Source organism: Bos grunniens, chromosome 9 (assembly GCF_055505025.1).
Source record: "Bos grunniens cultivar Pamir isolate PY7600 chromosome 9, Bosgru_T2T1.0, whole genome shotgun sequence".
NCBI classification, from domain to species: Eukaryota; Metazoa; Chordata; class Mammalia; order Artiodactyla; family Bovidae; genus Bos; species Bos grunniens.
In genome coordinates, this window is record NC_141173.1 from 87,471,135 (window position 1) to 87,498,991 (window position 27,857).

The 27,857-nt window shown below is 36.6% G+C and overlaps 1 protein-coding gene across 7 annotated transcripts in view; it reads left to right on the forward strand.

Moving 5' to 3' along the window:
• Window positions 1-24,500, forward strand: part of TAB2 (TGF-beta activated kinase 1 (MAP3K7) binding protein 2) — an 85,620-nt gene extending 61,120 nt beyond the window's left edge. For 6 of the 7 annotated variants that reach the window (XM_086318228.1, XM_086318227.1, XM_086318234.1 and 3 more), the window contains 4 exons: window positions 17,242-17,402; window positions 17,615-17,708; window positions 19,019-19,099; window positions 22,468-24,500. In XM_086318228.1, coding sequence (XP_086174354.1) covers window positions 17,242-17,402; window positions 17,615-17,708; window positions 19,019-19,099; window positions 22,468-22,610 — 479 coding nt within the window. In that variant the 3' untranslated portion in view covers window positions 22,611-24,500. The remainder of the gene's footprint in view (window positions 1-17,241; window positions 17,403-17,614; window positions 17,709-19,018; window positions 19,100-22,467) is intronic. The other variant, XM_086318233.1, reaches the window with a different exon arrangement.
• The last annotated feature ends 3,357 nt before the right edge of the window (window positions 24,501-27,857 follow it).

Genomic DNA, 27,857 nt, shown 5'->3' on the forward strand with positions numbered 1-27,857 from the left:
CCAAAGGAATACGGTTTGAAAAACATAAGTCAGATTGTATGACTCATCTGCACATGATCACCACCTTTTCATTTCAGAGATCCACTGGCTCTCCCTCATCTCTTACTTTTACTCACCACCTCACTCACTCTGTCCCAGCCCTGCTGGCCTTCATGCTTCTGCCCCTTAAACCTTAGAAGGCATACATTAAGCCCTTGTGCTTGGTGGTCTCTCTGTCTAAAATTCTCTTCTCCCTGAATACACGGTTCTCAGTCCCTTCAGGTCTTTACTCAGTCACCTTTTCAGTGAGACTATTTCTTAGATCCCTATCTGAATCCACCCCTCAGCATTTCCTCTCTCCATCTTTGCTTACATTTGCTCAAGGGGGAAATGAATAATGTTAAGATCAGATCAGTTCAGTTCAGTTGCTCAGTTGTGTCCAACTCTTTGCAACCCCATGAACCACAGCATGCCAGGCCTCGCTGTCCATCACCAACTCCTGGAGTTTACCATGTCCATTGAGTCTGCGATGCCATCCAACCATCTCATCCTCTGTCGTCCCCCTCTCCTCCTGCCCTCAATCTTTCCCAGCATCAGGATCTTTTCAAATGAGTCAGCTCTTCTCATCAGGTGACCCAAGTAAGGGAGTTTCAGCATCAACATCAGTCCTTCCAAAGAACACCCAGGACTGATTTCCTTTAGGATGGACTGGTTGGATCTCCTTGCAGTCCAAGGGACTCTCAAGAGTCTTCTCCAACACCACAGTTCAAAAGCATCAATTCTTCTGCACTCAGCTTTCTTTATAGTCCAACTCTCACATCCATACATGACCACTGGAAAAACTATAGCCTTGACTAGACGGACCTTTGTTGACAAAGTAATGTCTCTGCTTTTTAATATGCTGTCTAGGTTGCTTTCCTTCCAAGGAGTAAGCATCTTTTAATTTCATGGCTGCAGTCACCATCTGCAGTGGTTTTGGAGCCCAGAAAAATAAAGTCAGCCCCTGTTTCCACTGTTTCCCCATCTATTTCCCATGAAGTGATGGGACCAGATGCCATGATCTTAGTTTTCTGAATGTTGAGCTTTAAGCTTTTAAGCTTTTTCACTCTCCTCTTTCACTTTTATCAAGAGGCTCTTCAGTTCTTCTTCACTTTCTGCCATAAGGGTGGTGTCATCTGCATATCTGAGGTTATTGAGATTTCTCCCAGCAATCTTGATTCCAGCTTGTGCTTCTTCCAGCCCAGTGTTTCTCATGATGTACTCTGCATATAAGTTAAGTAAGCAGGGTGACAATATACAGCCTTGACGTACTCCTTTTCCTATTTGGAACCAGTCTGTTGTTCCATGTCCAGTTCTAACTGTTGCTTCCTGACCTGCATATAGGTTTCTCAAGAGGCAGGTCAGGTGGTCTGGTATTCCCATCTCTTTCAGAATTTTCCACAGTTTATTGTGATCCACACAGTTAAAGGCTTTGGCATAGTCAATAAAGCAGAAAGAGATGTTTTTCTGGAACATTCTTGCTTTTTCCATGATCCAGCAGATGTTGTCAATTTGATCTCTGGTTCCTCTGCCTTTTCTAAATCCAGCTTGAACATCTGGAGGTTCATGGTTCATGTGTTGCTGAAGCCTGGCTTAGAGAATTTTGAGCATTACTTTACTAGTGTGTAAGATGAGTGCAACATGTTAAGATACATAACAACTAATAACCTGCTGAAAGCTTACTGTGTGTTAGGCATTGTTCTGAAAGCCCATTTATTTCTCGTAACCAAATATAAAGTAGACACTAGTAATATTCCTATTTTCAGCTTAAAATGCTTAAGAACAGGTTGATACCTGTACAAAGGACAGGTAGCAGCATCCAGATTCTCACCTAGGCAGTTAACAGAGCCCACAACACTATAATGTCTTTTCAGATTTTCAAAATGAACCCTCTGAAAAAATGGTTCAAGTTTCTCTTGTACCTTTATATAACCCCTGCTATACCATGTGTGAGGGGCCATGTATGGCTCAGTTTGAGAAGCATGGAGCTAAAAGATCACTTAATAAAAATAAATAAAGGCAGCTATTAGGAAAGAAGTCACAAATAGATGATATGTAGATATAATTAGAAATAACTTGGAACAATAAAGGAATACCCTGAGTAGGGATAGGAAGCACCTTATAAAGACACTTGAAGGTAGAAAAAAAAATTGCTAATGAATAAGGGATCTGGTTTGAGAACTCAAATCCTACCCAAAAAAGCAGGGTTTCCCAGAATAGGCCACTGATTATTTCTCTTTACTAATCACCTTCAGACAGCTGGAACAACCATGATCACTTTCCTTAAGCATACCTACATACATATGGAATTTCCGAACACTTGTATGGCTGTGTACCCTTGTGTTATCTGCGTGTGTGCACTGTAGTGGGGTGGCTGTTGTTCTCCCACCTCTTATCTCGTTTTTCTAGTTACCATGGAACGAGTGTTGACCTAGACTTATATATCATCCAATCAAATCAAAGGACTGTTCCTTCCTACACAATGCATCTCTTGCATTGTTAATTTATGCATGTGTAATGCTTTGCCATTTGCACAGCACTAAATGAGGTGACCCAAATAACACTGGTGTTTAAGTTAGGATCTTTTCTGAAGTCTTAATTTGTGTGGTGTGGGTAATAAAGAGAAAAGAAATGTGGCTGCTTCCTGCAGTGAAATTGATCTTTCTAAAGCTCCTGAAACACTGTTTCAGAGTAGAAAAAAGAAGTTGAGCCAAGTACTAGAATCATAGGAAAATATTTTTCTCAAATTGAGAGAACATGCATCAATAAGTTTGTAACCAAAATGCATTATTTTTAACTTACCATTTAACATTTGAAATATGTACTACAATAAAATTTAAAAATGAGAATTTCTTTATAATTTCTTATATGCCCTCTGTTGTAGAATGAGAGGGAAGGAGGAAGTTAGTGAAACTCGGCCTCTGTTCACCAGTGCCTAATAGAAACCTTGAGACAGAGTTTTGAGTGCAGCTTTTATCGCTTTGCCAGGCAAAGGAGGCCACAGTGGACCAGTTCCATGACAACCATGTGACCCGCCCTGGAAGGTTAGTGAGTTTTATAGTGTTCAAGGAGCAGGGCTGATGAGCTCATGGACAGTTCTTCGATTGGTTGGCATCAGGGTGAGGTTTCAAGTATCATTAGCCTTCTGATTTCAGCTAGTCTAGGATCTGTGTTCTTGTGGTCAGCAGTTTTCATCTGAAGTGTGGTCCTTCCTGTATAAACAACTACAACTTAGCATTGTTTCTCAGGCCTTTATCTCTGTCTTTCAGAAAACTGAGAGTTGGTGACTGTGTTATATGGCCAGATTATAGTCTAACTTGTTAGCAGTTCCCTAGCCCAACAGTTAGTCTGTTTCTACATCTTCACATTTTCCAGTCATTAACTCTTGAGTCAGCATTTTACTTCAAAAGACAAGGACACAGAGACTTTAATCGGGACCCTGCTCATCTCGGCACCAAGTCTATCGCTACCCCCTGCAAAGGAAATAAATTATACCTGAGTCCTTAAACCACTATAAGAATCAGAGACAAAAATGAGTCCCAAATAGAAAAAACAAATTCAGGTTAGAAATTTCAGTTCAGAGTCTGTCAGCGTGAAGTAGATTCTTACTTTACTTGCTAAGAACAAATATTAAAGTAAAAATTGCTTACCAGTAGTAAGGTTACTGGCCAGATAGCCACATTTCCTTCCTTGAGTCATACCACCTGACTTTACCTAACTTCTGTAAAGAGCCAATAAGCACTTTTATCATTCACTGTATTCTGAGACTTTATGGTGTCCTCTCCCATTCATAAATGTATGCTTTTTGTAACACTGGCAACTTGTGTAAGTGTGGAGAACAAATGCTCCACTCATTCAAACCAGTTTTCACTGGGGATTAGGGGAGGAAAGGGTTGGCCTGTGTTCTGTATTTTGTTATAGTTACCAGAAGCTCTTACCAAACTAACATTGCTGCCAAAAATGACTTCTCCTTCTCCATTATCGATAACAAAAAACGCCTATGGTATTGACCTTTTCTTATAATCATTTTTATGATACTTTAATACTTTCCAGTTATATTTATGGTCCTATTATATTGAAAAGAAGTAGCTTTGACTTTGAACCTAAAATAGAAATACAAATAAAAAAACTTATGAGATGAAAATTAGCTTCTTGGAACTTCTCATTCCTTCGTCATTTTTTCAGCAGTACTTCCCTCCAAACCACAGCACCTTTCTACTTAACAAGATTTAATAAAACTGCTAATCATAACAAAAATTGAGGGTGTTAGATACTCTTTTCAAAAAGAACTAAAAATTAATTTAAATTTTAAAATTTGCGCTTTAACTTTTATTCATCTGCTAATTGGAAATGCCTTTTTTTTTTTTAATGTTGACTTGCTTTGTTGACATTGAGATCATGTTAAATTAACTCAGTAATTACTTGACATCAGACCATTTAAAGAATTTTTTTTTCTTTTGGAGAAAAGAATGGCCTACTCCTCATAGATTCTTCCCATTCTTAAGACTAACCACCTTTTTAAGTTGGAATAAATCTCAAGATTGGAAGAGACTCTGCTGCTGCTGCTGCTAAGTCGCTTCAGTCGTATCCGACTCTGTGCAACCTCATAGACGGCAGCCCACCAGGCTCCCCCTTCCCTTGGATTCCCCAGACAAGAACACTGGAGTGGGTTACCATTTCCTCCTCCAATGCATGAAAGTGAGAAGTGAAAGTGGAGTTGCTCAGTCGTGTCCGACTCTTCTCGACCCCATGCACTGCAGCCCACCAGGCTCCTCCGTCCATGGGATTTTCCAGGCAAGAGTGCTGGAGTGGGTTGCCATTGCCTTCTCCGGAAGAGACTCTGAACATCGTCTAGAACTCTGCAGCAGACGTTATCCTGTCCACTTACCCATCCATCGATTGGACCCTATCAAATGTGAATCCATCCTATTGGGTACCTTCTGAGAAACAAGCTACCTCCTGAGGTAGTACATTCCATTTGTGAAGAGTTTTGCCTACTAGCAAGTTATTTCCTACATTAAGCTGAACTTTTTTACAAGTATTAATGAAAATAACATATCCATATGGTAAAAGAAATTTAACACCAAAAAGGGAAGGTACAATAAAAATGTCTCTTTTTGACCCCTGACCTCTCACTTTGCCCAGCCATCCCACCATTTAATTATCTGAGGAAATCTCCATTATCAGTTCTTTATCCTCCTTCTGTTTATAATTATAGTCTTTGTCTCACACTCACTTTTTTTATGAAAGTTTTTTATGAAACTTTCATAAGTTCTTTTATGAAAGAAAATATATGTATTTATATATATATATACACACAGACACACATATATGAGTATATATAAATACATAACATGAGGAATTGTATATATCCTCTGCTGCTGCTGCTAAGTTGCATCAGTCGTGTCCAATTCTGTGCGACCCCATAGACAGCAGCCCACCAGGCTCCCCCGTCCCTGGGATTCTCCAGGCAAGAACACTGGAGTGGGTTGCCATTTCCTTCTCCAGTGCATGAAAGTGAAAAGTGAAAGTGAAGTTGCTCAGTCGTGTTCAACTCTTCGGGACCCCATGGACTGTAGTCTCCCAGGCTCCTGTGTCCATGGGATTTTCCAGGCAAGAGTACTGGAGTCGGTTGCCATTGCCTTCTCCGATATATCCTCTACAGTGTGTATAACATAAACATACTGTGTGGGGCTATATGATACACAATTTTGGTTAACATTTCTAAAGACCATTTTATTTCCGCATGTACAAATATTTTATTCTTTTGCTTTAAAAAATTTTAGTCATTATTTTAACATTTATTGAGATAAAGTTTGTCATTTACAGGGTACAAATCAGTGATTTTTAGTATAGTCACATGTGTGCAACCATCACCACAACCAATATTAGAACATTTTCATCACTTCAGAAAGAAACTCAGTACCCTTTATCTGTCACCTCTTATCCCATCACCCCCACCCTCAGCCATAAGTAGTCACTAATCTGCTTCCTGTCTGTAGATTTACATATTCTGGACACTTCATATGAGTGGAATTCCATAATATGTAGTCTTTTGTGACTAGGTTTTTTCACTTAGGATAATGTTTTAAAAGCTCATCCAAGTTGTAACATGTGTTAGTACTTCATTCCTTTTTATGGTGCATTCTGCCATTGTATAGATACACTGCATTTTATTTATTCATTCATCAGTTGATGGACATTTAGATTGTTTCTAACTTTTGCCTATTGTAAATAATGCTGTGATGAACATTTGTGTACAAGTTTATGTGGACATATGTATACACATAAGTGTAAGTATACACACATAAGTAGAATTGCTGGGTGCTACGGTGGATCTGCGTTTAGCCATTCGAGTAAGGAGCTGCCGCACTGTTTTCCAACGTGGCTGCATCATTTTGTATTCCCCCCAGCAGTCTTTGAGGGTTTTGATTTCTCCACATCTTCCACCACAGTTGCTATGTTCTTTGATTCTTACCATCCCAGTAGCTGTAAAGTGGTATCTTATTTTGATTTACATTTTTCTGATGACCAATGATGTCGAGCCATTTGTGTATTTTCTTTGGAGAAATGCCAGTTTATATCCTTTGCCGATTTTTTAATTAGGTCATTTGTTTTTATTACTGAGTTGTATGAGTTCTTTGTATATTCTGGTTATAAGTCCCTTGTGTGATTTGCAACTGTTTTCTCCCATTCTGTGAGTTATCCTTTCACTTTCTTGGTAAGTGTCCTTGAAGCACAAGTTTTTAATTTTGCTGAAGTCTGACATCGCTTTCCTTTCATTATTCCTATCTTTGGTGTCATATCTAAGAATAAGAATCAGTGGATAAATCCATGGTGATCAGGATTTACTCCTGAGAGTTTTAGCGTTTAAATTTTTGTCTCATCTATTTTGAGTTAACTTCTATATAAGGCTATGAGATAAGTGTCCAAATTTCATTCTTTTTCATGTGGCAATCCAAATGTCCCAGCACCATTTAGGTTTGTTGTTATTGTTGAAAATTTTCTCTTATGCCATCAGTTTCCTTTTTTTTTCTTTTTTATGTTGGAGTGGAGTGAACAATGTTGTCAATTTCAGGTGTACAGCAAAGTGATTCAGCTATTCATATACTTGTATCTATTCTTTTTCAAACTCTTTTCCCGTTTAGGTTATTACAGAACGCTGAAGCAGGGTTCCCTGTGCTATACAGTAGGTGCTTGTCGGTTATCTGCTCCCGGCACCATTTGTTGAAAAGACCTTTCTCACTGAATGGCCTTGGGACCTTTGTAGAAAATCAGTTGACCATAAGCAGATGGGTTTATTTCTGTGCTTTTTGTTTTTTTGTTTGTGTGCTTGTCTGTATGTTTGTCCTTAGGCCATTACTACGCTGCCTTGATTGTTGTTCCTTTATAGTAAGTTTTGAAGTTGCGGTGTGTACGTTCTACTTTGTTCTTTTTTTAGGTTGGTTATTTGAGGTCTCCTGCTATTCCATATATATTTTATTATTTATTTATTTATTTTTATTTTTTTAAATTTTACTTTATTTTTAAACTTTACAAAATTGTATTAGTTTTGCCAAATATCAAAATGAATCCGCCACAGGTATACATGTGTTCCCCATCTTGAACCCTCCACCCTCCATATATATTTTAGAATCAACTTGTCAGTTTCTACAAGCTGGGATTCTATAGGGATTACACCAAAATATTTTTCTAAATATACTTGTTTTTTTTTTTTTTTTAAAGAAGCAAACCAAAAGGATTTATAATGAAAAGTTCTCCACACCAGAGACAACCAGTAACTATTCACAGTTCATTTTGTATTCTTCTAGAAATTGAAATTGTATATGAAGCATACATATATTTATACATTTTCAATACAAGTGAAACATAGTTTACTTTCTCTTTTTATAAGAGCTTTTGTTTTTGTCTCTTTGAGAGTATTCCAAGTCAGGAATTGCAGATCTGCTTCTTTTAAAAATGACTACATCATATTTTGTACCATAATCTCTAATCACTCCTTTTTTGATAAATCTTAGGGTCTTGTTTTTACAAACTGCTTCAATAAAAATGTTATGCATGAAAATTTTAACCACACCCAGGTATGTTGGCAGAAGAGATTACCAGGAGCAGGAAACTGCTGTGTCAAAGGATATTGTATTTTTAAAATTTTGATACATGTATCATTTAGGCTTGGTTATGCTGCTATTAACAAACTGTCTTTAAACAACAAAGGTTTATTTCTAGCTCACTTGACAAATAGATTAGCTGGTGGGCTCTGTTCTACATCACCCTCACTCAGGTACCCAGGTTAAGGGAAGCTCCATCTCTGTGCTTCCATGATTGTTCAGGCAAGACAGAGGGCATACAGCAAATTAACTCTGACTCCTTGATTTTCTGCCCCGACACGTGTTACTGTTTAGAAAGAACAAGTCCACATACCACCCCTAATTCAGAGAGGATGAGGAGGCGCATATCTGCTATATACCTGGAAAGCAGAGAGCCAGAAGTATTTGATGAAGAACACGGATGACTGCCTCAGTACATGCTGCTGCTGCTGCTGCTGCTAAGTCGCTTCAGTCGTGTCTGACTCTGTGCGACCCCATAGACGGCAGCCCACCAGGCTCCCCCGTCCCTGGGATTCTCCAGGCAAGAACGCTGGAGTGGGTTGCCATTTCCTTCTCCAGTGCATGAAAGTGAAAAGTGAAAGTGAAGTCGCTCAGTCGTGTCCAACTCTTAGCAACCCCATGGACTGCAGCCTACCAGGCTCCTCCATCCATGGGATTTTCCAGGCAAAAGTACTGGAGTGGGGTGCCATTGCCTTCTCCAGTACATGCTACCAATTTTAATTTTGAGTCTCTCTCTCTAAAGAGATTCTACTAGTTTATAGAGATTCTACATGTTTATTTATCAACCACCAGAGGGAGTTGTAAGCTTAAAACTTTACTAAAACTTAACTTTGACTGAAAGAAGATTTTAAAAGTACTGAGTATATTTTTCTGTTATTCCTCCTCCTTTTTTGTCTATTTAAAAAGGCAGGTTAGATAGTTTGGAAAAAAAGAAATCACTATATGGAGCATTAAGTATATCCCTTATTTCCTTGGTAGAATTAACATATCAAAGAGCCACCTTTCTGTAGTGTCAGCAACCTAAAAAGTCTTTAGGTCTTTAGGTTGCTTATGCTTAGGCATGCTGTGCTTAAGATTCCATGGGATGGGGAGAGGTTGCCTATTCTATTCAGAGACTTGTAATTAAGCCCCCTTTTCTGGTCCATCCCTCACTTCTGCCTTCTGTTATTTACTTGCATTCTCCAGGAGCCTCTTTTAGGTTTCTGCATGGCAAATTATCTGCCTCTTTGCAGTACCCTCCTTGTCCATGAGACTGTAGTTTTCTCCGTCCTCCATTAGTCTATTCCATTTCATCTACATTCAGTCTTCCAGGAACTTGTTGAAATCTCTTGCCACTAATTACCTTCTTCCTATTGTTTACCTTTGTTGGATTCTATCCATTTTATTCCTCTGTTATTTTCATGAGGTTTCAAAAGGCAGAATATTGTGGCTCAGCTGGTGAAGAATCCACACCTGCAATGTGGAAGACCTGGGTTTGATCCCTGGGTTGGGGAGATCCCCTGGAGAAGGGAAGGGCTACCTACTCCAGTATTCTGGCCTGGAGAATTCCATGGACTGTATAGTCCATGGGGTCACAAAGAGTCAGACACAACAAGTTTCATTTTCACTTTCCTTTCAGTCACCTTTAACTGGAAATCCTCTCTAATATAATTGATTCTTTGTATTTGACTTTTAAAGTCCATATTAGTCTAAATGTAAATAATTGACAGGAAAGGATTTTTTCCTTAGCTTACCCACTGGAGTCTGTTTAACAGATCACCCCTCTTTCTTTACAAGTACATATCACAACATTGTGCATGAACCCCATTCATCTGTAGGTGTGGTTGATATTATTTTGTTTATAGCAGTTTCGTTGTATGCCAAAACAAAGGGGAGAAAAAAACCAAAAAGCCAATCTAAGGGATTTCCTCAGATTCCTGTTCACAGTCTTTTCTGTAACAGAGGTGAAATGTTCTAGTCTTAGCCCATAACTGCAGCCGTCACTTTGTCACCCTTTCTGTTTCCAAGCTGTCTGTTTCTTTTGGATGCTGGAAGTATAATTGTCATATTTTTTCTCCCCAAACAGTCAATACCCAACTCCTTCATTTAGGAGAGACTGATCAAAGCAAAAGTGTCTTTATAAGTAAGCGTTATAATCATTCTTCTTTATTATGGATATTATTAATAATGTTTCTTAATGAATCTGTATTGTGTAATATTTTGTACAGTGAAGATGAAAATTGTAGACAAAACCACAACTGGAGAAAAAGTTTAGCTTTAGATGAATTTTCAGTGATTTTTAGAAATTCACCTTGACACTACTTTGTAATTCATCTTTCTCAGACTCCTATCTAAAACTCCCAAGCCACAATTGAAAAGTGAACTAGACACATAAAAATCCAGGCACCTACTAGAGAAATTGAGATCATGTCTCTCTTATACTATTTCCAGAGCATTTTTTAGTTTGTTTGTAATTAACAGACATACTTAAAAGATCCTGAATAGTCTGCAGATTGTTATTTCTAATATAGTCATAACTCTGCTCCACAACTTTGTTTTCATTGAAAAGAAATATCTCTTAGATAAGTTCTAAGACAGTGGGTTTACTTTACAGTTTCAGCCTGTCATAGGTGATATCTCACCTTTATTCTCAAAGGTAAGCCATATCTTCAGCCATTGCAAAAACTCCTTTGTGAATTCCCAAAGATGTAGTATTTTTTCTGTTTAAGAAACATTCTGAAGTATTTACTCTGTAACTTTAAAACATCCCCATAATAATACCTTCAGTAACTATGACTCCTTCATCTCTCTTACTATATCTTTTTCTTAATCAGTTTTTTATCTCCTACTAATACTGACCTTCCAATACCAAAAAAAGCCAGTGCCAAAGAATGTTCAACCTACTGTACAATTGCATTCATCTCACACACTAGCAAAGTAATGCTCAAAATTCTCTAAGCCAGGCTTCAGCAGTACATGAACCGTTAACTTTCAGATGTTCAAGCTGGATTTAGAAAAGGCAGAGGAACCAGAGATCAAATTGCCAACATCCACTGGATCATAGACAAAACAAGAGAGTTCCAGAAGAACACCTACTTTTGCTTTATTGACTATGCCAAAGCCTTTGTATGGATCACAGTAAACTGTGGAAAATTCTGAAAGAGATGGGAATACCAGACCACCTGACCTCCCTTCTGAGACTGCAGGTCAAGAATAAGTAGTTAAAACTGGACATGGAGCAACAGACTGATTCCAAATAGGAAAAGGAGTATGTCAAGGCTGTATGTTGTCACCCTGCTTATTTAACTTATATGCAGAGTACATCATGAGAAATGCTGGACTGGATGAAACATAGCTGGAATCAAGACTGCTCGAAGAAATATCAGTAACCTCAGATACACAGATAACACCACACTTAAGGCAGAAAGCAAAGAACTAAAGAGCCTCTTAGTGAAAGTGAAAGAGGAGAGTGAAAAAGCTTAAAAGCTTAAAGCTCAACATTCAGAAAACTAAGATCATGGCATCTGGTCCCATCACTTCATGGTAAGTAGATGGAGAAACAGTGGAAACAGTGACAGACTTTATTTTGGGGGGCTCCAAAATCACTGCAGAAGGTGACTGCAGCCATGAAATTAACGACGCTTGCTCTTTGGAAGAACAGTTATGACCAACCTAGACAGCATATTAAAAAGCAGAGACATTACTTTGCCAACAAATGTCCGTCTAGTCAAAGCTAGATGGTAGTCATGTATGGATGTGAGAGCTGGACTGTAAAGAAAGCTGAGCGCCGAAAAATTGATGCTTGTGAATTGTAGTGCTGGAGAAGACTCTTGAGAGTGCCTTGTACTGCAAGGAGATCCAACCAGTCCATCCTAAAGGAAATCAGTCCTGAATATTCATTGGAAGGACTGATGCTGAAGAGGAAACTCCAGTTCTTTGGCCCCCTGATGCGAAGAACTGACTCATTTGAAAAGACCCTGATGCTGGGAAAGATTGAAGGCAGTAGAAGGGGACAACAGAGGATGAGATGGTTGGATGGCATCACCAACTCAATGGACAAGAGTTGAGTAAACTCCGGGAGTCGGTGATGGACAGGGAGGCCCGGCATGCTGCGGTCCATGGGGTCGCAGAATCGGACACAACTGAGCAACTGAACTGAACTGAATATTGACCTTCTCTAGCTCAGCTTTTTTCCTGAAATGAGTATTATTACACTGGCTTTATTTCAGTGTTGTATTTGCCTAGTATATCAGTTTTAAAGTGTCTCTATCCGCCTTCAAGATTTCCTCTGTGTCTTTGTTTTTTAAGCAGTCTTATTATATGTCTAGGTTTGGTTTTGTTTTGATATTACTTGGAGATCCCGGGGCTTCTTGGATCTGTGATTTATTGTCTTTCATTAATTTTGGAAACCATTTAGCCATTATCCTCAAATACGCCTTACTGTTTTTCCATTTGTTTCACCAGTTACATGTATATTATAGACACATATTGCCTGTCACCTCTTGGATGCTTTGTTCTTCTTCCCTCTTTTTCTTTGTGTTCAATTGAAGTAATCTCTGTCTTCAGGTTCACTGATTCTTCTGTATCCAGCGTGCTGGTAAGCATGTTGAAAGAATTCTTTATCTCTGATACCATATTTTATTTCCAATATTTGACTCTTCTTTAATAATTTCCATCTCTCCTCTCAGATTGTCCATCAATTCCTACATGTTCATCTTTTTACCTGACTCTTTCAACACGTTGTGTGTATGTTCTGTCACTCGGTCGTGTCCATTTCTTTGGAACCTGCCAGGCTCCTCTGTCCAGGGGATTTTCCTCAGGCAAGAATACTGGAGTGGGTTGCCATTTCCTTCTCCAGGAGATCTTCCTGACCCAGGAATCAAACCCAAGTCTCTGGCGTCTCCTGTTAGCAGACGGATTCTTTACCACTGTACCACCTAGGAAGCTTCAATCATAGTTATTTTGCAATTTCCTGCCTGCTACTTCCAGCATCTGGGTCATCTTTGAATATGGTTCCATTGACTGCTTTCCCTCTTGGTGATTCGTTGAATTTTTCTCTCACTTTTCTGTGTGTTGTTACTTTTTTCTTTTATTATTATTGAATGCCAAAAAGTATATGTAAAAAAACAGAAGAGACTGAGACCTTTACATCCAGAAACCAGAATACCTTTTTTCCTGTCAGGATATTGTGTGAAGGGTTAAGTCAGTTTAGGCAGGAGTGGAGCTAGGTCTGGGTTTTGTTGTTGGCCTTTTTAGTTCCTTACAGTCTTCAAATATCTCTAGCAGTTGGCTGCTCTTACTTTGTATCTTTTAGAGTGCTGCCTAGAGTACTAAGTATTACTTTACTTTAGTCCTTTGATTTTCAACCTTTCTGAGCTGTGATGGGTCCCCATTTATTCATTCTTCACATGATCTGATAAACAGCCAAGTACTAAATTATGTGGAATTTTACAAGCCACGTGGTTTCAGTTGTAACAAAAACAGACATAGACAATAGGTAAACAAGTGAGCGTGGCTATATTCTAGTAAAACTTTGTTCACAAAACAGGCAATGGCCAGATTGGGCCCTTTAGCCATAATTTGCTGACCCCTTTTTTAGAGCTTTGTTCTTGGGACACACACACCCGTATCTCCAAGCTCCAGCAGGGTAGGGATTTTTACCTTTCTTGTTCGTTGATTTCCTGAGTGGCTACAACAATCCTGACATAGGCTGTCAATATATTAAAAGAATGGATTAGCAAATTACATTTTAAATGTTTTTAGAAAACAGCAATGCAGCTGTAGATCTTTTATATCTAAACAGATTCATTTAATTAGATTACAGTTATGATTACTGATATATTTGGAATTATTTGTGTTCTAGTTCTTTCCACTTTCCTCCTTTCCTGCTAAGTTTAATCAATTCTATCCTTTTGTTCTTTTAGAAACTATATTTAGCTTGTATACTCTTCATCTTTATCCCTAGATATTAACATGTATATTTGGTTTAGCAACACTTGAGAATATTCTTTTCATTACTGTTCATGGGGTTCTCCATGGGGTTTTTCCAGTAGTCATATATGGATGTGAGAGTATAAAGCAAGCTGAGTGCCAAAGAATTGATGCTTTTTAACTGTGGTGTTGGAGACTCTTGAGAGTCCCTTGGACTGCAAGGAGATCCAACCAGTCCATCCTAAAGGAGACCAGTCCTGGGTGTTCATTGGAAGGACTGATGCTGAAGCTGAAACTCCAATACTTTGGCCACCTGACGTGAAGAACTGACTCATTGGAAAAGACCCTTATACTGGGAAAAATTGAGGGCAGGAAGAGAAGGGGATGACAGAGGATGAGATGGTTGGATGGCATCACTGACTCAATGGACATGAGTTTGAGCAAGCTGCGGGAGTTGGTGATGGACAAGGAAGCCTGGCATGCTGCAGTCCATGGAGTTGCAAAGAGTCAGACACGACTGAGCAACTGAACTAAACTGAACTAAGAATATTCTTTATAAACACTTTTAAAGCCTTAGAATGCTTTTCATCTAATTTTCGTATTTCCAATTTCTTGTTATTCTTCTCTAATATTTTAGTTTTACTCTCTTTTGAACAGTCTTTGCCTCCCCACCCACTACCATGGTCTTTTTCCTTTAAGAGTTAGAACTTTTTTTTTCACGTTCATTATCTTGTTCCTTCCTCTTATATTAATGTCCTCCGTATCAAAAAAAACATCTTTAGTAGTTCTTTCTTTAGGAGCAGTCCATGGTTTGTAAAATCCTCCAACTTTATCTATTCATCCCTACTCCAGTAATTTGATTAAGTGAATTAGTTATTCCATTAGCTTCTGAAATATTATTTCATTTCTTCAGGTTTCTCTTCAAATTTTGCCATATCCTCTATTGTCTCCTTCTAGAACTCCTTTTTATATTTATTTAAGATCTTTTAACCCCTCTTTTTATGTGTCCCATCACTTTATCTGTGTGCATTTTGAGAATACTCTTAGATTTATCTCTTGGGTCACTAAATATGTCTTTGACTATGTGTAATCTACAGTTTAATGTACTTGGTTGACTGTTTCAATGGCTATTTTCCATTTCTAGAGGTTGTTTATGGTACTTCTCCAAAACTTATTCATGGTGTCTTATTTGTTATATTCTTCTATAATCATTATAATCATCTTAAACAGGTATTTCCATAGCTTCTTTGAAGTTGTTATATAACCAGGTTTTAGGGGGCTCCTCTCGGGCTGTTGATTCTCATGGTAGATGGTTTTCTTGTTCGGTCATACTTTTCTGCTGAGAGCTTCTCTTCATTGAGGATTTTTCCGTTTTGGATTCCATAGTAGGTGTCCCTCCATACTGGAAGTAGGTTGCCAGAGCAGTTTGCATTTGCTTCTGCTGGTTACTTCAAGGAAATCACCAGCCTAGAGCTAATTGTTAACAGTAATTCCTCACTCAGAGGTTCTCTCTTTGCCCTTACCGTATAAATCAGTTTCTCAGAAAATCTATTCTTATCCCTTCTTCTCATGTAATATTGAATAATATCACAAATGCATGTCTTATTTTCTAACTCAGTACAAATATAAATTATCACTTAATCGTTAGAACCACTAAATAAATGCGTTTTTTAAAGTTTTTTTTGTTTTGCATATTTAGGGAAAAGCTTTTAGGGAGATGATCTCCATTAATTTTTAAGAAATACTGCTTTTAAATAATCATTAATTTGAACAAATGTCTTACTGATGGCATTTGAGACTCATTGGTAGATCATCAGAGTTTAGAAATGAAGGAAAGTATGTTATATTCTTATAGTTTTCCTTTGCCTTGCTCTTCATTCTCACTTCATGCCTCTGTCTTTCTCCTCTTACTGTCCCACTCAGAAATTAACAATCCACTCCTCATCTTCTTTTAAGAGAATAAAATAAACCTTAATGCACAATTCTTATGTTTTGGAAATAGAGGCATAAAACTTTGCAATTCAAGTAAAATAAACCAAATTAATAAAAGGTCTGACAAAGCAAGCCTGGGGTGGTTATGGATATACAAAGAGACAGTGAGTTTTCTATCAGGAACACGTGTACCTCCAAAACACCTCCCTGCGTTTTTAGAATATATATTAAAATGAGAGATAAGATACCAAGAATCAGTCATGATTTTTAAAACTTTTAAATATGAGACATATTCCCCTAAAGGAGAATTACAGAGGGAGATACCTGTGAATTGTATTATACAACAATATATAATACAACAATTGTATTGTTGGGAAAAATTATCTACCATTTAAAGTTAATTTTAAAGCACTTGAGCCTAACTAGCTTCCCCACACCCCACACCCTAATTCAGATTCTATAATACACGGCTGGACTGAATGGCCTGAATATATATAGCCTTTTCCTTCTTTTTTAGCTTCTTGGAAATTTTAGTTTGATTGATGGTGACTATTTAGCATTAATCTAATCTGTTTAATCGACTTGACTTTTTTAATTGCTATTTTTCATTTTTAGAAATGAAAAATACACTTTCTCAAATCAGCTTGTTTTCTCGTGGTAGAGTCATCCCAAGCCTCCATTTAATAGTAAATTCAGTTATCTTCATCACCAGTACAATATCCTAAAAAGTCAAACTCGTTTTGTCCAGAAGTGGCAAAATCATATATACCAATTTTTATGGTTTACTAAGGTTTCCCAAGCAGTTCATCATTCATGTGACAAGATTGATTGCTTATTTTCTTTTTTAAAAAAATCTTAGGAAAATGTTTTCACAAAATATAATTGGAATATAAGAAAATGTATTTGGTTTATCTGAATGATTTTGTTTTTGATTTGCAGTTTGAGCAGTTTAATGTTAACATTCATGTGGATCGAAATCAATCACTTTTATTTATTGCATACATCCAAATGGATTTAACCTAACCCACATTCCCATTAAGTTGTTTATATGCTTAAATGATTCTCAAGTCAAAAATAAAATGATTCTCTAAAGTTAAAAATTCTGAAATTTTAAATATTTAGCACACAATACTTTGTTTTAGTGTTATCTTTGAGATTCTTCGGAGCCTCTTGTTTGTCACAGAAATAGTTATCTTTTTTGTTTTCCCAAGGTTGTTTAAAGGTTAATTGACTAAACTGGGTGGATCTTCATATATACTAATATGTATTGCAGCTCTTTTGGTACACCAGAAGGCCAGAATGGAACGGCTTCAAAGAGAACTTGAGATTCAAAAGAAAAAGCTGGATAAACTAAAATCTGAGGTCAATGAAATGGAAAATAATCTAACTCGAAGGCGTCTGAAAAGATCAAATTCCATATCCCAAATACCTTCAGTAAGTCTTTCTTTCTGTAACTGTTGTAACTGCTATGCTTGAACATGAGAATAGGCAACCTGTCATCAGTATAAAAGCTTGACCTACTTTTCTAGAAATGCTCTTAATTCACACTTGTTTTTCTGTCCTTACCTCCCCCTGCAAAACTTGACTCCTTCTTAACTAATAACACAAGAGTTCGATGTAGATCCTCACCTGGAATTATTTTTCAGCTCGAAGAAATGCAGCAGTTGAGAAGTTGTAATAGACAGCTCCAGATTGACATTGACTGCTTAACCAAAGAAATTGATCTTTTTCAAGCCCGAGGTAAAGTTCAATGCATATTCAGCTGAAATTCTTTGTGTTAATTTATCAGCTCTTCCTGTGGCTGAAAACAGACTTTCAATTGTAATCTTGTTTCAGATTTGATTTGGAGCCATATAGTGCTGCTGAGATTCTTACTTTCTCTTACTTGCCACTCTTCCCTCCAAAGCTGTACATTTGGTTGAGGAGTAATTTGATACGTTTAATAGCCTTCAAATCCCCTTTAGTCATACGTTAAGGGAAGACAGTGATTAGTATGTCTGGCTATATTGTCAAAAGTATTGCTGTTATGTATTAATATAATCTGTTACAGTGTTTATTAAGATTGTAATATATATACTCATATTCCTTTTTCCTGTTTCCCTTTTTTCCTTCTACCTTTGAAGAATTATGCTTTTAAGAACATGATGAAAAGGCATCCCCACTCTAATGGCACTTACTTAATTGATGACATAGAGAAGAAAATTAAAATACGACATACAATATTTTTAGGAAAATGATAGTTTATGGTATTTAAACTGTTATTGACCAGCAATAATTGCTTATCGTGGAGTAAAATAAGATTGGGGCATTTGGCACAGTACGTGAGTGAGTAAAAAGTGTTCCATAGACAACTAAAAAGAATATTTATAACTTAAACCTAATTCTAAAGTTTGGAAATAATAGAAATATATAAAATGAAAAAGACAGGAAAGGGAAGAAGCCAAAAAATAAGCCCATAGTCACACTTCTCAGTGTGTGCCAAAATCCATTAAACTGGAAGATGATTCATTTTATTTTCTTTTAGTAAGTAAGCTGTTTCTCTTGAAACAGTCATAGAAAATGCCATAATTTAACTTGGAGAGAAAAAATTGGTGCTAGTCTAGAAAATGTAATCTTTGAACTTGTTCCTTTTGTTTAAAATCTGAAGCATCACATTATATTAGTTCAGGTTTTTATACTTACTTGAGGCCAAGCTATTTAGTTGCTTAAGACCATGTTAAAATTATATTTTACATTGTCAAATTTTAAGTTATCTTAACTTGTCACATGCAACAGGGATCTGTTCTAATTCTTTTACTGTCTTGCATTAATCTAACTTCTTCCTCAGTTTACAGGTTGGACTTCTGTTATGGGTACTATCAATATATTACACCTATTTCAGCTGTCTTTGAAATCCTTTCATGTAATTGGAGATTAGAGGTGTGAAATAAAAGAAAAGTGTTTTTTCTATTTAACTGATTTTTTTTAAGAAAGAAAATATTTGCTTTTTAAAAATCTTTTTAATTTTTTTGAGCTATAAACATTGATATACTTCTTTTTATATATTTCAGGACCACATTTCAATCCCAGTGCTATTCATAACTTTTATGACAATATTGGATTTGTAGGCCCTGTGCCACCAAAACCCAAAGGTTAGTGTATCCAGTAGGTGTGAAAACTGTTGTGTTTTGAAAAACAAGATTTTAGAAAATTTTATTCTTAGCAGCCTTCCACTCTAGAAGTACTTCCAACTTTGGCATTCTTGGATGGATTCACTAGGAAGATACTTATTTTCACTTAACATGCTGGGAATTGGGAGAGTTCAAAAATGTAATGTACTTAGCCCTTTAAAAGTAATATGCATGTCCTTAGGATTCATTGTATACTCCCAGAATAGCAAATCTTGGCAAAAAAAAAAAAATCACCAGGTATAAAAACTTGTATTCTTTGAAATTTTAGACAAACATTAAGGAAGACACCTTAGGAAAGTTTATTTTTCATTAAGTATTCTGTCCTATATAGTTTATGCATAGTTCTCTATAATCAGAATTCTCTGAATTTCAGATAAATGTTTTTTTAAATTATTACCTGGCATTTTTATGTCATTGATACAAATTATGTACACACCAAACTAAGAAATGTTGAAACATTTGTGTGGGTTTTTTACTCCAGGCATTAAAAAATATGTAGAAATGGGAACAATCTTTGGTTTGTTACAAGAATTTTCATATTCTCACTCAGTATCCTGTTCTCTCCACTCCTTAGTTTTTATTCAGTTATAATTCAATTAGGCCTAGCTGTAGCTTCATATTTTTTGCTGGAATGTAATGAAGTCTTAGTACAGAGGAGCAAAAGTGAGATTGGGCATTTGACACAGTACCTAAGTAAGCAAGTGTTCAGACATTGGATGTTAATTGAATAAAGGAATAAGGAAAGCAGTGGTATAGCCTAGCTCCTTAAAATAAGCAAAATGGATATTTTAGACTCTGAATGAGTTGCCTTAATCTTTTTATTCTCTTTCAAAAACTAAAAATTCTCATATAAAAAGATCCTGTTTTGTTTCCATGTAATTCAGTACTTATGTGTTATGGGTAAGAGGGAGATGGGGTATAAATGAAATAACGTTTGTCTTGACAGTTGTTGAGGCAGCATAAGGGCTGAGAGTTTATTTCACTGTTTTCACTACTTTTGTGTGTATTTGAAATTTTTCATGATAAAAAGTAAGGGAAAAAAAAACTTAAAAAGCTTTTCACAAAAGATAAGTGCTCGTGTACTGGATATTTTTAGAGAAATAAAGAATTAGTCATTTTTGCCTTAAGGCTAAAATAGGGAGTTACTTCTTTCACTTAGAGAGGTTTTACTTAGTTCTTAAAATCAGTTCTGCTTTGCAATGTGGATTTTTTAACAGCTAAAATAAAGTGTGGCCATCACAAGTCATCTCATACTGTGCACCCTAAATAACTTCCTCTTTTCTCGATTCTGGTGGTTACTTAGTTTCCAAATACCACTAATAATAAAGAGTCATAATTTGAAGGACCAGAAGATTTTGTGCAGTTGCAAGAAAACCATTGGAGATTTTTTTCATTTTGAAAAAAATTAGGTCCTCTATTTGATTACCTTAGATATTTAAATATTGAAGATAATCCTGGCACTTAGTAATAGAATGACGTGTAATACAGATTGATTAGCCCTCCTAAAAAACCTTTGTAGTTAACAAAAAGGATAGACAAGGTTTTACTAAAAATGTGCCAGATTGGAATGTTTTCTAACCTTAGTAAGACCAAAATTCTAATAAGTAGACTGGATTATCCCCAGATTAAAACAGTTGTTCTAGAAAATTGTGGAATAATTGTAGATGGTAAAAAGTCGAACTTTTTTAAACTGTTCATTTTTGAGTTTTAGGTGGATGCTAATTCGTATTGTCAGACCCTTGATTTTTAAAATATTTTTACCTAGATAAACCTTAAATAGATAATTTTTTAATATGTATTTATTTGTTTGGCTGTGCTAGGTCTTAGCTGTGGCATGTGGGATCTAGTTCCCTGACCAGGGAGTGAACCTGGGCCCCCTGCATTGAGAGTGCAGAGTCTTAGCCACTGGATCACCAGCAAAGTTCCCTAGATATTTGTTTTAAAGCTATTCAACTTAAAGAAAATTACTATATAAATAATACTTTCATGGTGCTCATGCATGTGCCAAAATCATGGTGATGCCTAAAAATTCCCATGCCTAAAGTGGGAATTTTGCAATAAAATGTTAACCTTAAGACCAAACACTAAATAAAGTGCCACTAAACAAAGTACCATCACTTAATTATTTTGAATTTGTTACAGAAACTTGACTTCCTATATTTTTATCCACTGTATATCAGTTTGTCTTTTAAAATAGCAGAAAAGATATCATTTACTTACCAGCTCGGTGGAATAGGTAGAATTTGCAAATTAATATACATTTTTAATATAATTTGTAAACTACAAATCATAAACTGTGACTGGAAAGACCCAATAGTGCATGCTCAAACCTCCCCAAAATAATTTATAGGAATCCTACTTTATGCTTGATCCTATTTAAATCCTATTTTAAATTACAAAGATACCTCCCTCCCCCAAAAAAGTAGTTTTATAAATGTAGTTTCATCTTTGACACAACCATGGAGGAATATATTTCTTATATTTAAGATACCTCTGTACAATCAAACATTTAGAACATTGACCTCATAAAACTGCAGTGATTGTTTTATAAGAAAGAAAGACTAGATGTAGAGGAAACATGATTATCTAAGATCACAGAGCAAAGAAATTAGGAGTTAATAGCAGAACCACGAATAGAACTCCATTCTCATGACTCTGGAGCTGGTAGTCTTTCTAGTGTTCCATAACAAATGCGTTTTCAAATAACATGAGAAATGAAGTCTGATAAAATTTTATACTAATTTGCTTCTCCAAGTCTGTTGTTGACATTTAGTTAAGTAAGATTTTAGAAATTAGTACGTATTGTTCAATTTTAGATTTTTAGCAGATGGAGAACATTTAATAAACACTTCCATTCATGATAGAAATCAGAAACATAACTACTACATCAGTGAGAAATGAAACTCAAACTTGAATGAGACGGAAATGCACTAGCGTACTGCATTGTAGTTAGATACCTTTTCACATTCTTAGGTGACGTTATGGTAATCTTGGCTATTAGTGACCATATGAGTTGATTTCCCTTTTCTTCTGCTATAAACTGGGGGAAATGATGCTCTTTTCCCATCTGAGGAGACATTGAGGTGATTGAGTCATGTCCATGTTGCTATTCCCCAGCAGAGATGTGCTGGCCTGATAGATGCAGGTTGTGAGGATCAAGCACGTGGGTCAGTTTCAGCCAGATGCTTCATTTGATTAACAGGCTGTTTCATGCTGTGTGGTGCTAGTGCTTAACTGAGGGAGCTATGAGGAAAGCCCCATAGTGTTTATAGTTGCTAGTAATTTGTGACTGAATTTGCTTCTAAAGTAATTCTTTTGCTTCCTTGCAGATCAAAGGTCCACCATCAAAACACCAAAGACTCAAGACACAGAAGATGATGAAGGGGCTCAGTGGAGTTGTGCTGCCTGTACTTTTTTGAACCATCCAGCCTTAATCCGTTGCGAACAGTGTGAGATGCCAAGGCATTTGTGAGCCAGGAGGCCCTATATCTTCTCTAAATCCACATCTGAAATTCAAGAAACCAGTCTGTCATCAGGGGAAAAGTTTCACTGCTACATAGGATTTTGTAAAATTGAAGGTGTGACAAGATGGTGTTGTGCTAATGTTAAATGTCAACCCACAGAGCTAATAATACCTCAGTCTAATGTCATGGGCAGTTGAAATTCATCACATGAAAGGTAATCTGCTGAAAGACTTGGTTGCCCACTGCCTAACCATGTACAGTGTTACCAGTAGCCCATCATGGATAATTCTCAACATATTAATACCTAGGTGTTCCCAGTACTTTTTTCCCTCATGTCACTACTGAATTTTGACAGGAGGAAGGAATAGAATGATGGCTTTTTTTTTTTTTTTTTAAGCTTTCGGTGAAACACTACAAACATGAAGAAAAGCAACAAGGTTTAACTATTTAAAAACTGTTTGCTGCTGTGTAGTGCCAGTGGAAAGGGGAAGAACTTCACGTATCTGTGGTACTCTTGGCCTTGTCTTTGTCTTCCCTGAAAACGTCTCCACTCTGTGAAGCCAGCATATAGGGTCTAAAGATGAAAGGAGAGCAGCAGCATTGTCTGTACAAACATGGAGTGAAATACCCCAAAGCTTTTCCTACTGTACAGAGCTCTCAAGTTTGCTTTAAGTGATTTCTTTTCTTCCTTATTATTTTCTTATATTTCTATATGTATAGTGTAATAGTCTTTTGTTAACTAATTTTCTTTTTTCCTTTTAGTGATTAAGTACTATCATGTCCCTTTTTAAGCCTTACATGAGAGAAGCATTGCCTTCAAAATAAAAAAGCATTAATGAAATGAAACTATGCACAAAATAACTTTCCTCTACTTATTCTGTACTTGCCCTCATGAGTACCAATGTTCTGTGAAGACATACAGATGCTGCACAGTGAATTGCAGAAAATATTACAAGACTTATGTCTATAGGTCACACTATATACTGCCTTTAGTGGTGGGTAACACAACATGGTGTTTTATCTTCCACAGGGAAGCTTAAAACAAAAGGTATTTTTAACCCACTGACAGCAACAAGGTTAAGCTTGCTTTATCTGCCTTGTGTCCCACAGAACTTCCACAGGAGATTACTATTGGGAAAGTACAGTTTCAAAACCAAGAGCCTTTTTTTGGAGAGAAATTTAAACGCTTTACTGTTGGGGCAGTCCATTTCTAAACCTGACTTGGTGGCAGTATCGTGTATATTTATAAAACAAGGCTAGTTGCATTTAGGACAACTGAAGAAAAGCTGGAAAAAAGAAAAACAAGCAAACTTGAACACTGAAGCAACCTCAAGCATCTCTTTATTTTGATGATATATTTTTATAAGGAAAATAAATATTCAGATGATCAGGAATGTATATAACGAAATGAAATCAAGGAAAAAATAACTATGCATTTAAAAAAAACAATTATGAAATTATATATCAGTGCTTAGAATGGGATTAAGGGAAGTGCTGAAATGTAGCAAAAGATGGGAGATAATGTAGACTGGCACCCACTGTAAATGTTTGCAAATGAATATTTTTTAAATAAGCAAGATAATTACACGTGATTCTATATGAATGTCAGAGCCTTAACTTCCAGGCTTTGCATCTTGTATATGAGAAGAACTATGACAATCCTAGTTAATTAGATGAGAAACCCAAAGCCCTTACATTTGATGCATTTTGTTTTAAAATAGGCCTTGTTTTTCAGCTTCATCTGCAGTTCTATGTGAAGATTGATAAATCAGTTTTTACTTGTTTTATTAATAAAACGTAATTTGGATATCTTGAGTTGATGGTTTTGTGATTTAGCTGGGTAAACTATCTTTGTAACAGATAAGTTATTTATAAAAATTAAAAAACTTATATTCTAACATGGATTTTGTGACTTGTTCTTAAAGTTTTGTGGGACAGGAGGTAAATTATACCCCAGCAGAACGTTTGATAGTTAATAGAAATCAGAGGAAACTCAACCTCCAGAGTCTCCTCCTGACATCATGGCATTCCGCGGCAGTTCTCAGATTATTCGTATCAATTTCCCCAGGCTTCTTTTTAACTAATGAAAGCAACCATGTTTCAGCTAAGCCAGAGAAATGAATATCCCTCTTTTCAAAGTTTATTATAGCTTTATTCTTTGATTTCTTGTGGAGTTCTGGTTTTTAAGTTTGCCCCATTGTTGAAGTGTGATTTCTTGGGCCGTTTAGCCTGAGTAAGCCGCTTAATTCATATTTGCTCTTTCACACTGTGTGTATGTGCTGAAGATGGCAGTACTTCTCTGAAAGAGAACCTTTAAGAATTTTCAAAAACTTATGACTCAGTTTTTCTGAGCTTGAAAAAGAGCCAAGTAGCGCTTGCTGATCTCATTATGACATAACTAAGCCCTGCCATGGCTTCCCTGGTGGCTCAGACGGTAAAGAATTTACCTGCAACGCAGGAGGCCCAGGTTCGATCCTTGGGTCAGGAAGATCCCCTGGAGAAGGGAATGGCTACCCACTCCGGTATTCTTGCCTGGAGAATCCCATGGACAGAGGAACCTGGCAGGCTACAGTCCATGGGGGTCTCAAAAGAGTTGCACAGGACTGAGCAGCTAACTTTGTCTGCCGTTGTTGGTCTTTTAAACCTAGTAGGACATATATATTCTTTGCCAGGGAACATGAGGTCTAGAGACCACCTTCAAGAATTATTGCAGTGAAATAGAATTACAGGTCCTATGAGCCTCAGATGGAAAAATGGACTTCACTTCTCATTGCTGATCATATGTGGGTGCTGATATTCTTTATTTTTAAAAGGTAGGTGGGCAGTTAGCAGCTCATGTAAACTGGCCCTCTCAGGAAAGCTTTTATTTTTAACAAAATATTGGCCAGTATCTACTATCATAGCTAGTACATTACACAAAGCAGATGCATATTGAGAATTTTTGTAGAAAAAAATATGAAAATTCATTTTTCTTTCAAATTTTCCATTTTTTTAAATGATCAAGAAGGATCAAGTTACAGCATAATGTTAATTGACTTTATACTGGAGAACTGAAATTGTGCATAAAGTCATATCTATGATAGCCCAAAACTGTATTAGCTCTTAGCTTTAAATTTGTAATTTAATCAAAGCATGTATAAATAGCAAAGTTAACTGACATTTCATCAGTTTCCTGTATCCCAATTTAATGTTGATAGGCAATTATAGTGAACAATGATAGTTTAAGAAATAAATGGTAAAAGATACAATAACCTGTGAGTAATTGAAGATGGCCATGCTGCCTTAGAAAATAAGTCTGCAGTGGCACCAAAGGCCATTCCAGATTTAATATATGCTTGCTAGGTATTAGTATAGTTTTACACATAATATTACAAAATACTTCCATTTCTCCATGACAAGTGAGCATGTTTTATTGTGGCTCTAGTTTTTAGAAGCTATAATTATATCCATTTTACTTGAAGATAAAGTGATTCAGGGTTGCGATTTCATTTTTGTTGTTTCCATCTGAAAATATAACTAGGCAAATGAGAGAAAAGACTTCCTCTAAAGAAAGCATAATTTTGTAGCTTTGAATTTGTTAAATTGGATTTCCCCCCTCAATATGTACTAGGCTGTTTGGTGTTTTTTGTTTTTCTTGTCTTTTTTTTTCCCAGGGAGTGTAGTTAATCATTAAAAATGCTTGGTTATACATTGTCTTCGCAACTATTAAGTTTTTTCTATGTTATAGATTCAAAAATAGCATTGCTGTGTTAACAGTATAATAGTTCGTTTATTTACTTAGTTATTTAAGAAGGGAAAGCAATTGCTTTCTTAATACTGCCACCTTGTTCCACAGCTAGACCTCCTCAAGTCTTAAAGATTTGGGACAGCTGCGATCCAACTGGGCATCTCCCTGGATTTACTCTGTGATCCTGGGATAGTTACTTGCTTTTCACTCCTTATCTTGTTAAAGGAAGATTATATTAATGTTAAACGCTCCTCACAGGGGTGTTGAGGGGCTTAATGTGAGTCCACCAGAGCCAACCTCTTCTCTCACTAGGAACCGGATTATCCTAAAGCAGTGGGTTACGTTTCTGTATGAATGGGTTTTGAAACATTTTTCTCAACAGTATTAACGAACAGAATGGTAATTTGACTTATTTATTTCTTTGAGTTGGCCTCAGAACATCTCAATCTTTCAGAGTTTGGTATTTCAGTCACTGTGATTGAATTCTGTCCCTCTTTTAATGTCAAAAGATTTATTGGTTTGCAGACGTTTCAAGGCTGACCTGAAGATCAAGTCTGTTTATACATGTCCAGCTCTCTAAAGAATGTACTTTTTATGATGGAGAATAACAAATTATTTCTCCGGGAAAATAAATACTTTCTTCAAAGGACTTAGTCCAGTGTTTGCACATCTGCATATTTGTTTTAACCCTAGAATTGACCCAAAGTCCACTTCATTCTAGCTACACTAAACAGATCCCCTTCTTTACCCCCTTTCCCACCCCTTTTCTGAGGGTAGGAATACATCCTTCCTTTGATCGCAACTGCACTCAGCACTCCATACCTACAGGTTCTACATCTTCAGATTTAAGCAACCATAGATCAAAAATACTCAGGACAAAAGTTCCAGAAATCAGAACTTGAATTTATTGTGTGTCAGCAACTATTTATATTGTATGAGGTATTGTAAGAATCAGAGATGACTTCAGACATACCAAATACTATGCCTTTTTAAATAAGGGTCTTGAACATCCACAGATTTTGGTATTGGGTCAGGAGGATACCAAGAGACGACTTAAATAATAGAACCATTACAACTTACTGATCCACATTCCAAAAATGTTTATTGATCCTCATAGCACACTAAATAAATACTGCAGTATCTTCACTGGGGAAGTGTTTTCCAGAGATTCTAAAAAGGAAAAAACAACACTCCCACCTGAGAAACCACCAACTAGTTCCTAGTAGGCTCACGCCTTTCACACTGATCTAAGTGGTTCCGCGTCCAGCTTCCTCTTACCTTGCACACTGCAGCTAGAATAAAGAGAAAACGTCCTATCCATGTTCTCTTCAGAAATATCAACTATTTCCCATTGCTAACTGGGCTGACTTGAAAGATTGTGTAGTCTTATCAGGATGATTTTACTTTCCAATTGAATACGCTTTACAACTCAGCCGGCCTAACCACTTACTGTAATAGATCTTGCATTTCCCCCCGCCCCACTATGTAGTTTTGTCCATCCCATTTCCCCAGTCTTACTTAAGTTCAA